We start from the raw sequence: 16,134 nt of genomic DNA on the forward strand, positions 1-16,134 counted from the left end.
TGGCCTTATTTAGAGTACTGTGTACAGTTCTGGTCGCCATATCTCAAAAAAGACATTGCACAACTGGAAAAAGTACAGACGAAGGTGACCAAGATGATTAGGGAACTGGGGCACCTTCCCTATGAGAAAAGGTTGAAGAGACTGGGACTTTTCAGTTTAGAAAAGAGACAACTAAGGGGGAAGAAGATGAAGAGAAGAGAAGAAGAAGAGATTGGATTTATAACCCGCCCTTCACTACCCAAAGGTGCCTCAGAGCGGCTTACAAACTCCTTTCCCTTCCCCTCCCCACAACAGACACCCTGTGAGCAGTGTTCCCTCTAAGCTGAGTTAGTGTCAGCTAGCTCACAGTTTTTTAGCCTCCGGCTCACAGATTTTTGTCTTAGCTCAGGAAGGAGGGCTTCAGAGCAAACTAATTCATGCAGCAGCCAAATCGCTCGCTCACAACTTTAATGCCAGGAGCTCACCAAGTAGAATTTTTGCTCACAGGACTCCACAGCTTAGAGGGAGCCTTGCCTGTGAGGTAGGTGGGGCTGAGAGAACTCTTGACAGAAACTGCTCTTTTTTCAAGAACAGCTCTTATCAGAACTACGGCTTGCCCAAAGTCATCCAGCAGGTGCAAGTGGAGGAGTGGGGAATCAAACCTGGTTCTCCCAGATTAGAGTCTGCGCACTCAACCACTACACCAAACCTCTACACCAAATGATGGAGATTTATAAAATTATGCATGGGGTAGAGACAGTTAAAAAAAAGAAAATTTTCTCCCTGTCCCAAAATACTAGAACTTGAGGGCATCCAATGAATTTGATGGACAGTAGATTCCGGATGGACAAAAGGGAATACTTCTTTATACAGAGAGTGATTAAAATGTGGAATTCACTGCCAGAGGATGTAGTGATGGGCACAGGAACATACAGCTTTAAAAGGGGGTTAGATATATTCATGGAGGATAGGTCTAACAATGGTTACTAGCCATCGTGACTGAGGGGAACCTCCACATTTAGAGTCACTAATCTTCTGAATCCCAGAGCCAGGAGGCAACATCGGGGGAAGATCTTGGCCTCTATGTCCTGTTGTTGGCCCTTCAGAGGAACTGGTTGGCCACTGTGTGAAACAGGATGCTGGACTAGATGGACCATTGTTCTGATCTAACAGAGCTTTCTTATGTTCTTACCAGTAGGAAGAAGGCCGAGACCGTGTCACTGGTATTGCACAGGGAGTGATGTCATCACGCTAGTGACATCTGGGTGAGGTTCTGGTATTTGGGCAAGAACTTTATGGTAGAAGCCATTTTTATCATACAGTTTTTGCCCAAATACCAGGTCACTGCAGTGACATCACAGTATGATGATATTACTTCCTGTGCAACACGAGCAATATTACCTGGTGAGCCCCCCCCCATCCCCTGCCAGTTTCCAGGAGGCACATGGCAATCCTAGGCCTAATATGTCTGGCCTAGTCTGGCCTAATATGAAATGAAACCATCTTGTTTCCTTTTCCCCCCTCTTGCTTTTTTAAAAAAAACACTGTGAATCTCAGACATAGGCTGAGTTCAGACTGGCAGTTTGCCCCGAGGTAGGCACATGCCAGAAATGTTTCACAAACGGGTTAAAGGGGCCGTTCACACAGGCACATCTGTCAGGCGTTCCCCAGCCATACTCAGCCTGTCTTGTAGTGCTTGCCTCCCGAGTTTAAAAAGTACCTGGTGAAAGTAGTAGCAAACCCTGGAGAGTGCAGTCATCCCGCATTCATCCTGCACCAACAAAGTGTGAACGCCAAAACCCACAATTTGCTTATGCACTTATGCACATATGCACATATCTCCAGATTACCAAAAATAAAGCTCCCCTCTGCCAGGGGAGGGCCAACAGTGCGAACGCTCCCTTGCGCCTCCTCCCCGGTATACTCCTGCATCAGTCAGTGTAGTGTGACCGGGAAAACCCGGAAAAATTTGTGCCGGATCTTTTTGCCACAACTCCCTTGCACTTCAAACTGCCAGTCTGTCCTCAGCCATAGATTGTAATATGTAATGGCCCTCCACTGGATTCTGACAACTTGTACATATCAACAGGAATTAAACCCACACAGCCTGATATAATCGTAGGAAGTAGGTTGGGCTGAGAGAGAATGACTGGCCCAAGATCATCCAGTAAGCTCTGTAGCTGAGTGGGGATTTGAATCCAATTATCCTGAGTCTAGGCCCAGCACAGCTCCATCTAATGCCTGGCAGGTCTCTCCCCTCCTCTCTTCACAGTCCCAGGCAGGCACCAAAACAGATTTACCGAGGCCCTGATGGATTATGTTTGGGTCATAAACTGTGCAAGAGCAAGAAACACACTGTTGTGAATTACTTTCATGTAGATTCATAACACCTGAGGGTCTGCAGCATTCGTGATGTTTTCTGTGCATTTAAACTTGCAGAGGATGAATTTGCTTGACTGATTTTGTGTTCATGTTCATTTGGTGATATGATCTGAGAGTCATGCCAATATGACTCATTAATAAAGGGATGGTGAATCATTTTGTCCGTCTCACACCACCACATTCTTCTGTGTGATTATGGACACAGGTACAGAACCAGCTGAAGAACTGATTATGTGAATCAGGATTAGGGATGGGCACGAACCAGGAAAATGGAGATTCATCCCAGTTCGTGATGAACCTCACCCAGTTCATGAACCAGGTTCATGGATTTTCCCTCTCTCCTTTCTGCTGGTGGCAGCTTCCTGAGGCCAGCAGAACAGAAGGGGAGGAAGATCTTACAAAAGCCATTTAAAGGGAACCTTCCCTTTAAATAGCTTTTGCAAGCCATTTCAGCGATCCCTTTTGTTCCCCCCACTTCCATGCGGGGGGGGAGCGAGGCGGGTCACTGAAATGGCTTGCATCTATTTCAGCCTGTTACACTGAAATAGGTGCAAGGCATTTCAACGATCACTTTCACTCCCCTCCCTTTCGCCTCCCCCTGCTTCCAAGCTCATGTGGCTCATGAGGGCAGAATGGCATGAACCAAGGTTCGCAAACCACAAACTGGGCCTGGTTCATCATAAATTTTGGTTCCTAATTTGGTTTGTGCCCATTCCTAATCAGGATGTAAGATAGAAATAATACCCTGAATCACAGTTGAGATCACAATTGCAGAGATAGTTGCCAGTTTACCAGCCTGAGGATACACCAGCCTTTCTTCATGTGGTTGTGCATCTATGTTTATAACTGCATGCAGGTTTAAAACTGTGAACTTCCTGTCTGTATCACAATGCAGCAGGCTTGAAGGAGTTAGTGGTGCATCCACTCTTGAAAAAAACAATCATTGGACCCTGAGTTCTTTGCCTACTGCCGCCCAGGATCGAACCTTCTGTTCCTGGGTCAGGTGGTTGAGAGAGCAATGGCTGAACAGCTACAGGCTTTCTTGGATGACACCTCAGACCTTGATCCCTTTCAGTCCGGTTTCTGCCCTGGCCATGGGACGGAGACTGCGCTGGTTGCCCTCACAGATTATCTCCAGAGACTCCTGGATCAAAGTGGGTTGGTGCTGCTGTTACTTCTTGATCTAACAGCAGCGTTCAAAACAGTCAGCTATGATCTTTTTACCCACCATCTTGCCGATGTAGGGGTATGGGGGATCACCTCACAATGGGTTTCCTCCTTTCTCCATGGTCAGGGACAGAGGGTGGCGTTTGGGGATAGGATCTCGCTGCAATACCCACTAGAGTGTGGTGAACTGCAAGGGGCGATCCTCTTGCCAATTTTGTTTAACATCTATATGCACCCCCTCACCCAGCTGGTCCGGGGATTTGGGCTGGGTTGTCATCAGTATGCTGATGACCCCCAGCTCTATCTGCTGATGGATGACCGCCCGGACTCCGCCCTGGATATTTTGGAGAGGGCTCTGGAGGCTGTGTCTGATTGGGTATGGCAGAGCCAGCTGAAACTAAACAGTGAAGACGGAGGTCCTGTACCTGAATCACGTAGGTCTGGGGTCAGGAATTCATCTTCCAACCCTTGGTGGGGTGCTGAGGCACGAAAGGTGAGGGGCCTAGGAGTGATCCTGTTTGCCTCACTTTCTATGGAGGCCCAGGTTACCACTTTTGCCAGATCAGTCTTTTATCATCTGCAGCTTGTCAGGCAACTGGCTCCCTATCTCACCTCCCAGGACTTGGCTACAGTGATCCACACAATAGTCACTTCCAGGCTAGATTACTGCAACTTGCTCTACACAGGGCTGCCCTTGAACCTGACCTGGAAACTGCAGGTAGTGCAAAATGTGGCAGCACATCTGTTGATTGCAACATCTGTGTGGGCATGCATTCATCCAGTGCTGCGCCAATTGCACTGGCTGCCAATTGAGTACCAGATCTGGTTCAAGGTTATGATAATGACCTTCAAAGCCCTACATGGCCAGGGACCAACATACCTACGGGACCGTCTCTCCCTATTTGTGCCCTGAAGTGCTTTATGCTCAGCCAAATAACCCCTTCCGGTAGTCCCTGGCCTGAAAGATGTCTGTTTAGCCTCAACAAGGGCCAGGGCTTTTTCTGTCCTGGCTCCAGCCTGGTAGAACATGCTCCCACTGAGATCAGGGCCCTGCAGGACTTATTACAGTTCCTCAGGACCTGTAAAATGGAGCTGTTCCGCCAGGCCTTTGGTTGAGGTGGTGGACGTCCAATTCATCTCAGCCTCCCCTGCTCTCACTGCCCTCATGGTCTGTACTGCTGCAGTGCTACAGTGCCCATTCTGACTGACCCTGCTTATGGGATCAACAAAGCATTACCAGGCCACAGGTTGTGGTGTAACACTATCTAACTAGCTTCTTTAGGAGGCCTGGAATAGCTACCATCTTGGATCTGAATAGTAAATTTGTTATTTGTTAATCTGGATTATTATTGTTTTTAATGTTTTAATTCTATGTGTTTTATATATTTTACTGACATGCTGTGACCCGTCCTGAGCTCACTTGTGGGGGAGGGTGGGATATAAATTAAATAAATAATAATGCACTGAAAACTCAGTTCATATCAACCTACAGTCCAGATATTCCTGTAGGTTTACAATCCTCATAACTGGGTCTAAGGTCATGTGAACCATTGTAAAACTGCTCTGTGCCTTCCAGTTCTCCTACTGTCCTCTTCCTCCTAAACGTCCTTGACTATATGATCAGCACTGAGTTTAACTAATAGCCTTGGAGTATTTACAAAAAATAAGACTTATGAATGTAACTCTTTTTCTTTGCTTTAAAATCTTTTACATTGTCCAAATTTACAAGGTTATTTCAAGGATTACTGTGATAACGTAGGTAAAGTGTTTTGTGCATTCAAAATGTGCTTGTCAAATGCTTGTTCTTCCTTTTTCTTTCCTCCTCCTCTGCTGTCTTCACTACTACCTCACAGTTCTGCCCATTATTCTGTACTGCCTGCTGTCAGTTAACTGTAACCCTTTCCCTCAGTAATCCTTGATCAGACCCTGCCATCTCAGCGTCACTGTTGCCATTTTGATGCAACTTGGATCATATACCCTCTGAGCAAGGATTCTGACACTTCTGTGTTCATCACAATGCAGAGATTTTTCTCTTGGGACTAAATAAATGTCAAAACATAGCATAGCAGCAGCAAGATGTTCAAATACAGATGATACTGGGAGTAAGAAAAACTTAAAATGAATTAGGATCTGTGATCTGTAGGACTAATGTTTCTCCCCATGTATTTAATAGTTTATATAAAAGGTAATTTTGGTATGATAAGTGTTTGTAATTGAAAAGTATGCAGACGGAGAGCGATTTCAGCTAAGCATACCTTTATTTAGTTCAAGACAAAGACGAAGGGACCAGCTCGCAGGCTGGTTATATATGTTCAGAAAACCCGCCACCAAGTACACCTAAACACACCCCCTACTCCCGATAGGCTATTTACAGTAACCGGGCGACCATTGGTCTCCCGGCTGAGAAGCTGGCCCTCTGATAGGGGCCGGCTAGGATCCTACGGACCCATTGTCTTTGGACATGAGCTATTGAAGAGTTGTGCCTGGCCAGCCCGGGCAAGTCCGGGCATGTCAGGCTGAATACATTACAGTAATATAATAAATACCGTGTTTAATTTAATATAAAGGGGAAAGGGCTGCATTTTGTTGTTCTGTTTATTCTATATATTTTCTTATGTTTAAAGCATTATTTTTTCTAATTCTCAACATGGTCCCAGCTGTGACTCCTTAAATCCAGAGACTGGGGCCATGCAGAGAGAAGGGAGATGTTTCTACAAACCTGGGGGATATGCAGAAAATCCTGGAAATTAAAGAAAAGGTTTCTTTTTTTAAAGCCCCAAAATCTCACTTGCAGGGAAAATGCCAAGGTCTCATGACACTATGTTGTGAGGTCTTGGCAGAGAGAGGAGAAGGTACGGAGATGGGTAAGTGAGTGAGCAGGGAGATGAGCAGGTAGGCATGGTAGTGGCGGTGGCAGCAGCAGCACTGGCGGGGTTCGGCTGGCAGTCTAGCGGAACGGTGAGGGGCAGAGAGAGCAATAGGGGGACAGGCAGGCAGAGTGGGGTTGAGTGAGTAGGGCACCACTGCCACCAGGATTCCCACTCCCTTATGAGTTTCTTACAAGTCCCTGCAGTGGGGGTTATGAAATGTTCTCTGGTTTTGGTGGGTTTTTTTACACCAATGCTAGAATTCTCCCCAAGTCCAAGGAAAAAGCAAACTGTAATCTACATTAATGTAGTCTTAATGAGTCAATCACTCTGCTCAAATGTGTTATCCTTCTACCAGGTGCTGATAAAGTTGCTTACCTGATGGGCGTTAACTCTGCTGATATGCTTAAGGGCTTGATGCACCCTAGGGTGAAAGTTGGGAATGAGTATGTCACCAAAGGTCAAAGCGTAGAACAGGTGAGGAGTTGTTTAAACTGCTTAGATCTAGCCTGATACTCATCCCTTGTACATTGATTTATCCACTCTGTTGCTATTATTGTTATTAGTCATGTCCATTGCACTTCTTTAGTCCAGTCCTAACTACACTTCCTGGGAAATAAGGCCATTGATTTGTAAGCCTTCATTCCAGGTAAGTGCATTTAAGATTAATGTATTTTAACGTACGAAGTGCATCAAGTTGACTTTAATTAGTTTATCCCCAGAGCTTCAATATTGTGAAGTAAATAATTAACAGTGTAGTCCTAAGCAGAGTTACAACTAACTTTGCTTAGGATTGCACTGAAGTTGTACTTCTGTAAAAGGCAGAATTTAAGTTAATATTGTGGTCTGGGTAACAGAAAATCCTGGCAGGCGTACTCAATTCTATTTAGGCACATATGCTGTGAATATTGTGGTCTGGGTAACAGTGAATAGTGAATCCTGCTCAGAAAATCCTGGCAGGCATACTCAATTCTATTTAGGCACATATGCTGTACCTTTACTCTAGAACGGGAAGCTTTCATTTGCATTAACATTATGCATATTTGTGAGATAGGTAGATTTGCAGTATGTTCCCTCTAAACTGTGGAGTCTTGTGAGCAAAAATTCCACTTTGTGAGCTACTGGCATTAAGGTTGTGAGCAAGTGATTTGGCTACTGCATAAATTAGTTTGCTCTGGAGCCATCCTTTCTGAGCGAAGACAAAAATGTATGAGCTGGCTCACACGAACTCAGCTAAGAGGGAATTCTGGTCTTAACTCAGTTAAAATGATAACCTTCTCATAATGTTTAACTGTTTTGTGCTATACTGCCTTTTCGGGTTCACAAAATCGTAAATTATGAAATGTATTATGGATTTGTGAGAATGAAGTATGGATCTGTGAGAATGAAGTAAAGGTTGCATTATGTTATGACTACCAAGGCCATGATGCAGTACAAAATTAAGAAAGATATTTCTGCCTGAGAAGGACTGTCTATTAATATTGAGGCTGCAGAGCTCATGACCCTGTGCCATTATGAGACTATGCACAACATAAATTAAAATCAATTTCCTAAATTATGTGAGACTAGTGAGAAAGCAATAAAGTGGAAGCATATTGAGGAAGTCTCAGTTCAACCAGTACCTTTCCTATGGAAATGTGTTGCCTTTTGGTGATGACATTCATCATTTGGCTGCTTTTGTACAGATGAGGAATTTAGCATAACAAATAATTGATTTTCCCGAGACCAGACAATGACTTTAGGGCCAAACTGAAGTATGGCCCAGTATTCTGTCAACTTGATGATACTGGTGCTTATCTTTAGGTGAATAAATGACCTGTAAACTTAACATTAGAAGTTTAAAAGGGAAGTAGGAATCTCAAAAGAAATGCTGTTTGGAAATCATGAGACCGTAATAGTTACTAAGGTGTTTGACCATATCTATATATCTAATAGCCAAGTCGCCCCCTGGTGTGCGGATATTTATTTCCGCACATCGGGGGCAACTGGAGGGGAGGGAGAGTTTTGTGCACACGTGGGGCGGTCCCCAGGTGTGCACAAAAATCAGAAACCCTGTAAAAAATATCAGGGGGATGTTTAAATCCCCCCAAAACTGACAGAGCGTCCCCTGCGCATGCGCAGGGAACGCTCTGCAGCCAGCCTCCTGCCGCCGCTGCGTAGGGGGGGGGAAGAGAGCAGCAAGGGGTGGAGCCATGGGGTGGGGGGTGAGCAGCGAGGGGCGAGCGGCCCTCACTTACGTGACGGAATGGGGGGGAAGAGTAGAGAGGGCCAAGAGGAAAGCTGCTCGGCCCTCGCTTCGGTGCCGGGATGGGGGGGGAAGAGAGCAGCGAGGAGCCGGGGGGGAAGGCAATGGGGGGGAGATCAAAGGGAGGTGGAGGAGACGGGGGGAACCGGCGGGATGGGGGATACTTACCTCCTCCTGCTGCTTCCTCCTCTGCCTCCCCCCCCCGCGAGTATCGCGGGTCCGCCCCTTGTATCTACTAATCACATTATGTCTTTGCTGTAGGTTACATATGCAGTTGGTGCTTTATCTAAGGCAGTTTATGATCGAATGTTCAAGTGGCTAGTTACCCGCATCAACAAGACCTTGGACACTAAACTGCCAAGGCAGTTCTTCATTGGTGTATTGGACATTGCTGGCTTTGAAATCTTTGATGTGAGTAATTGATACCAAAAATATCCATACAATCAATAAGATCAAATATAAAAAAACTCAAACATCTGCTTTTCTCATGATAATCTTATGGACAGAACTATAGATTCTTACTGCATTAGATTATTCGTAGGAAAATTATGTGGCTAATCCCTTGTGATTATAACTTTTCCATATCTATATATGCTCAAGAAGACTTCCCCTTACACAACGTGAAACTAATGTCAGAATCAGCTCCCAACTGTGACTGCATGTCTAATTTGAATCTAGAAGTCAAACAGTTATTGCAGGGTTATCTAAGAGAAGCCATGACATTTTGCTGTTTGATAATAATAGCAAAATAGGCAAAGTTGCCAGTGCCATCTTCTGAAACCTCAGGATATCCCGCCATCAAAACATTATGCATTCAGATATATTCTTGAAGTAGGATTGCATTTCCTTATTCATTTTCCAGTTGTTAACATGCTCCTACCTATGCAGTGCACCAATCTTTGGAAGGCTGAAAATATTTGCCTAGTGAGAGGGAGAGAGATTTCAGTGAGGGAAGAAAGCTGGTTACTCTCAAGTCCTATTAAAATCAGTGGGACAGGTTAGTCATGCTTAACTTAAGTCTAATTTGTTTCTTTCAATGGAATATAAGCATGACTGACTTTCTCCAGATCAGGGCTTTGGGAAATATGTCTCCAATAACCCTACTTGGCATAAATTAATAATCAATTCAATGGTATACAACTGTACCCCAAACTAAAAATTATGCTGTCACATTCTTCATATTAACCACCTTTGACTGACAAATATGCTTTATATTTTGTGCCATTTATTCTGTGCATTTGCTGCAGTTCCCGCTTTAATCCTATGCAATTTTTATGACTTTTCTCCCCCTCATAGTATAACAGCTTTGAACAACTTTGCATTAATTTCACAAATGAAAAACTGCAACAGTTTTTCAATCACCACATGTTTGTCTTGGAGCAAGAAGAGTACAAAAAGGAAGGCATCGAATGGGAGTTCATTGATTTTGGCTTGGATCTGCAGGCCTGCATTGATCTCATTGAAAAGGTATGAGAAAGACAGCCAGGACCTCTACTGATCTGTTTGATTTCTTCTTCAGTATCTACTGCAACTAAACAAAGGTACTGTTTATGGGCACTAGTGACTTACAGGCCGAGTTCAGACTGGCAATTTGAAGCACTAGGGAGTTGTGCCAAAGAAGACCCGGAACAGATCGGGAACGGCTTGTTTGTGGGATTCCTGTTCACACTGCAGCAAATGAAGCAGGAGGATACTGTGGAGGAAGCACAAGGGAGCCTTCGCACTGTTGGCCCACCCCTGGTGGGCTGTTAGCGGCTGTTTCTGCGCTCCGCTGCATGCGCCTATGTGCATGGGCACTTGCCACGGAAACAGCCAGCACCTATTATCAATGACTGCGGGTTGTTCCTGCCTTAGCAGCGCTTGCGTTCACATGTCAGGGAACCAGAATCAACCCGCTCTACACACGATTTGCTACCACTTTCACCTGGTACTTTTTAAACTCAGGAGGGAAGCGGCACAAGACGGCTTGAGTACGGCTGGGGGACGCCTGACAGATGTGCCTGTGTGAACCCGCCCCTTTAATCCGCTACTGAAATGCTCCTGAAACGTTTGGCTGCTGGGCCAAACTGCCAGTCTGAACTCGACCATAGATTCATCCACTGAAGAGACATTTATTCCTTTTGTGATATTGTACCTGCCACATTCAGAACAATCAAGTACTTATTCCTAAAAAGGTAGCTAGTTAAACCAAACTCCTTGATCAGTTTTTCTGCTAGCTATAATGGCCTCTAAGAACTGGCAAGATGAATGCAGCCCACCAGCCCACCAGAGGATTGGTACACCTGCTCTATTTGCTGCCTACGTTGGACTGCCAACAGTAAGGTTGTCCATGGATGGTTGGGTTCAGTTTACTGGATAATAATTTTTACAAATTGGAGCTGTACTATTGTTGGGCTGGTTCATGATTGATTTATTAAGAAATTAAAAAATCATTCCACTTAAACACTTTGGAAACCAAAGTAGCAATATTATGTCAGCTATCTGTATAAAATACAGCATTTTCACACAGTGTCACCAAGTCTGGTAGCAGTCTGAAAAGTCATATGTTAATGGCTGCGGCAAGAAATTCTCCAGAAAAAAGTGTATTCACACATGCTGATTCAAACGATGCCTTTGTTGAAAGCAGTCCTTACATTTGGTTTGCTGTGTTTCTCTACAGCCCATGGGCATCTTGTCTATCCTGGAAGAGGAATGCATGTTTCCAAAGGCTACAGACATGACATTCAAAGCCAAGCTCTATGACAATCATCTTGGCAAATCACCCAACCTGCAGAAACCCAGGCCTGATAAGAAAAGGAAATACGAAGCTCACTTTGAGCTCCTGCATTATGCTGGTGTGGTAAGTCTTTTAACAGATGTGGCCACTGTGGGTTTTCCCAATTCCATATTGCTCTGAGATGCAGGATTAGAACAGTGGAATATTTATTTATCTACAGTTTATTTATTTAAAATATTTTATCTGCCGAGGGATTGGTAGCAGAAAGGCACACCAAAAGAAACAGACAGCTCAGTTACCTTTGAAAAGAATGTAAAGGGGCCGGCAAGGGCATTTCCAGGGGAAAAGAGTTCCATAATTCTAAGGCTGCAACTGAAAAAGCACTGCTTTCAGTTGAGGTCAATCTTACCTCCACAAAAAACTAAATAAATGGACTGTGAAGGAGGCTGTTGTAGAAGATCTCAGTTCAGGAAGTTCATCTAGGAGGAAGCTGTTTCTCAGTTACTCAGCCATCTGGGCAGTTTAGGGGGTTAAAGGTTGAAGCAGCTTGAATTTGGGTGACAAACAAGTTGGAAGCCAGCTCAAAACAGGGTTGCCAACCTCCTGGTGGGGTCTGGAGATCCCTGGGAAATCTACACTGCACAGATTAATTTCCCTGGAAAGAATGGCACCTTTAGAGGTTGGACTTTATGGTATCACATCCCTGCTGAGCTCCTTCCTCTCTCCAAACTTCTGCTAGTGAACTTAAGAGTTGCCCTGCTAGCTCCTCTGGTCCAGTATTCTGTTTTAAGAAGCAGCTAACATAAACATAACATAAACACCAAGGCCTCACTCAGTGTTGCCTTCTAATACTGGTATCCAGAGGCTTACTGCCTCTGAATGTGGAGGTTCCTTTTAGTCCTTATGGCAATTTGCTATTAATGGATGTCTGCTCCATGCATCTGTCTAATCCCCTGTTAAAGCTATCTATTCTAGGAGGCCATCCACTGGCAGAGAACTCCACAATTTAACTACTTGTTGAGTGAAGATGTTTTCCCTTTTTCTGTTCTGAATCCATTGTCCATAAACTTTATTGGGTGCCCAGCAAGTTCTAATTTTAATGCAGAGAGAAAAAAATGCTTTCTCTTTCCACTGTTTCCACTTCCATGAACAGTTTTATAAACCTATAGTGAGCTTCATTGGCAAATTAGCACAAGCTGATCAAAGGAAATCTGAGCCACAGCAGTCACCTGAGAACCCAAGACTACTTCTGGATCAAAGAACAACTCACATTTTGTCTCAAATTGTCTTCAGGTTGGAATGCCATCCAAAACAGGCATTTCTCCTACTAACTGGTCCAATGAGCCCCAACCCCAAACATCAGGTTGGTCTGATCTAGACTGGGTTTAATTATGCATGAAATTCTGTGGAAGAAATGAACCCACTAGTTTAAGTGTGAAAAGAATAATGTCATACTGGAGTTTTCATGCATTTTCACACATTTTCCTGGTTTGTATTTAAAGTTATGATAGTGAAAGAGTTCAGATAACATGAGTGCATGTTAAATTGATATTATAAACTGAGAGGACTTGAAAAGTTGGAGAGAGGTGAAAGAAAATGAAAGTGCAGTTATTTAGGGGCAGGTTGTAAAAGGAACATGAGTTAAAACCTGGAAAGGCCGTTCTTCATATATGCCTGTAAGGTGAGGAACAGATTTATAAAAACCTCCATCTTTCTTCTTGTTTTCTTTACAACATTTATTTTGTGTTCTTAGGTTCCCTATAACATCATGGGTTGGCTTGAGAAAAACAAGGACCCACTCAATGAAACAGTGGTGGGCATTTTGCAAAAATCTTCCAATAAACTTCTGGCAAGCCTATTTGAAAATTATGTCTGTGCCGACAGTGGTAAGTGCAACAACCTTGTTATTTGCTTCCTAGATCAGAGCTCAGAAGAGACGTGAAATAAATACACCAAATCAAGACATCCAAAAGTCTTGCAGCTTTCAGTGCAATTTCCTTCATAACATGTCTGTGGGAAACAGAAATATTGTCATTTCCATTTACTCAAAACAGTTGGCACACAGTCGCATTAGTGGATCACTCAGCCTGCTTGCTGGCTCAGAATAGAATGACACCAGCTATAGCCACAGCCACAAGTGACACTTCACACATTACATTTTTACACTGTATTTGTCAAATCTTTTGCAAGTACATGCTTGAATATAGCAAACATGTATTTGCAAATGTGTGTAAAGGTTCAAGAAATTGGGCTATTTAAGCTTTGGAAAAAAGACGGCTAAGGAGGAATATGGCAGGTTTATACAATTATGCCTGATAACAGAGAACTTCTTCTCCCTCTCTGAAAACATTAGAGCTTGGGACCACTGACTGACATTTGAGCAGTTGATTCAGGACTGATGTAAAATAAATATTTCTTCATACATCGCATAATATATTTTTGGAATTCACTGCCACAAGATGTGATGAGGGCCACAGTGGCCTGGCCTCTAGACATTAAAAGGGGGGGGGGTTATACGAATTTATGGAGGATACTCCATTACTGGAGTATTAATGGTTTAATGGAACTTCCATGTTTAGAGGCACTGTACCCCTTAATACTAGTTGCTGGGTGACAACAACAGCAAGGAAAGGCTTTAGCCTTTATGACAATGCTTGGATGCCTTCCTAGGGTATCTGGTTAGCTGCTATGAAAAACAGGGTGCTAGAGTAGTTGGGCCACTGATCTGATCTAGTAGGGCTTTTCTTATTATAAAGTCTGCATGCTAGGAAGCTGAGGTTGAATTAGGGTTGCCAGTTCCGGGCTGGGAAATACCTGGACTTTTTGGGGGCGGAGCCTGAGGAGGGGGGGGTTGGGGTTATAATGCCATAGAGTCCAATTTCCAAAGCAGCCATTTTCTCCAGGTGAAATGATCTCTGTCACCTGGAGATCTGTTGTAATAGAAGATCTTCAGCCACTACCTGGGGATTGCAACCTTAGGTTGAATGTGCACTTTTGATAGAAATGCTGCTAATATAATCCATACAGAAGGGCATACTGGAATACCATGGAATGTTAGAGGCATGGACAATGAAAGGATGCAAATTTACTAGATGACACACCAATAGAATACATTTGTCACTATGTTGGAGTCCTTGACCGTGGATGGAGGGTATATCTTTTTTATTCTGTGACGCCTCCCCCACTCCTGCATGGATGAATGAGCCTATGCTGAATTGTTTTTATGACTCAGCCACCATGAACACAAACTGCAGTTTTGCACACTACAAAGTGTACTAGATTGTTGCAGGCAGGCAATTGGCCCTTTTGGTAGCCAAATATCTAAACGGAATAAAATGGAGAAGTCCAAAAAATAAGACTATGGATTGGTTCATAATGGATGTGAGTGGAACATGTCATTCACTGCTCTATAAAAACAGATTGTTGTAAACAGAGGAACTGACAGTGTATGCTGCAATGACATAGAGAAAAACATAGCTATGTTGCCAGTCTCAGCTGTATAATTACAAATATTGTGTATTTAACAAGAAAAGCACAGAGAGCTTCTCTATAGAGTAAATTTCTAGATTCTGAAAATCAAGTGGGAAGTCGCCGCAGAGAAGAAATAGTTCTTAAATCATCATTTCTGCACTTTTAGGACAGGGCAATTTGCAGGTTCCTGCAAAATGATATTAAGTAAGTAGGACTGTGACTCATTACAGAGATTTAGCTGGTATATCCTGCAGCCATACTGACTTACAGAGTATTTATTAAGAACCTCATTGGAGTAGATGTAGTTGTCATGAATTATAAAAGGGAATCTAGAAGACGTAGCCAAAGTGCCAGTGCCGTAATGCAGACTGGGGAAGGAGCTGAGTCTAAATACCAAAACCTGTGACTGGCCAATCACTGAAGGTAATTAGATATTGCCTAAATTTGCCCAGGGTGATCACCATCTGCCGAAGAATATTAATTCCTTGGAATTTTGTTTGTAGCTTTCATAGTATGTCAGCCAAAGGCCATGGCCACCCTAACAGCATCACTTCATAGGAATATAAAACACATGGACCAATTTCCCACAAGCCACTGCTCTGCCCTAACTCTACCCTTTCCCCTGATTGTATGTATCAATTTTCCACTATTTGCTGCATGGCCACATTTTGACCCACAGCTTTGCCCGATTTCCCCTGCATCTTCTCGATCCTGTTTTTTGAGGATCAAAAAGACGCGGGGGAAATCGGGTGAAGCTGCGGGTAAAAATGCGGCCACTTAGCAAGTAGTGGGAAATTGACGAATACAATCGGGGGAAGGGAAGAGTGAAGGCGGTGCAGCTGCTTATGGGAAATTGGTCATGATGCAATTCACTTCCCTTTTACTTGGAGTGTTGATGCCAGGGCACATTGTCTGGTACAGCCCTTTACAGGACTTCCTAATGAGGGTATCATATTGTGCTGGACTCCTGCTCAGTTGTGGCAGCCTACTTGCTAAGATTATCATACTTCAGTTTGATTAAAGTATCGTAGAAGTACTGCTTTTATTAAAATTCTAAGCTGTCAAGACCAGTGTATACATATTCATATATTTACTGGGACTTTTAGCTATAGTCATTCTCCCTTTCTGTGCCCATTTCCCAAACATATGTATTATTCTGTTTTGTGATCAACCCAAAATGTAATTTTTGGACATGTCAATTGATTTCAATTAAATTTACATTCAGGTAGCACTTTCATGTAGCAAAAAGTATACCATCTGCCTATAGGTTCTGATGTATGATGATCACACACATTTTTAAATTTGTT

General features: G+C 43.6%; 1 protein-coding gene across 1 annotated transcript in view; it reads left to right on the forward strand.

The window, feature by feature from the left end:
- The window catches only part of LOC107118586 (myosin heavy chain, cardiac muscle isoform), a 115,638-nt gene that overhangs the window by 28,728 nt on the left and 70,776 nt on the right, over positions 1 to 16,134 (forward strand). Inside the window, exons 11-15 of the mRNA XM_015420948.1 lie at positions 6,754 to 6,872; positions 8,902 to 9,051; positions 9,937 to 10,107; positions 11,300 to 11,479; positions 13,110 to 13,242. Of these exons, the coding sequence (XP_015276434.1) occupies positions 6,754 to 6,872; positions 8,902 to 9,051; positions 9,937 to 10,107; positions 11,300 to 11,479; positions 13,110 to 13,242 (753 nt within the window). The remainder of the gene's footprint in view (positions 1 to 6,753; positions 6,873 to 8,901; positions 9,052 to 9,936; positions 10,108 to 11,299; positions 11,480 to 13,109; positions 13,243 to 16,134) is intronic.

Source organism: Gekko japonicus, unplaced genomic scaffold (genome assembly GCF_001447785.1).
Source record: "Gekko japonicus isolate JY-2015 unplaced genomic scaffold, Gekko_japonicus_V1.1 scaffold2936, whole genome shotgun sequence".
Taxonomy (NCBI): Eukaryota; Metazoa; Chordata; class Lepidosauria; order Squamata; family Gekkonidae; genus Gekko; species Gekko japonicus.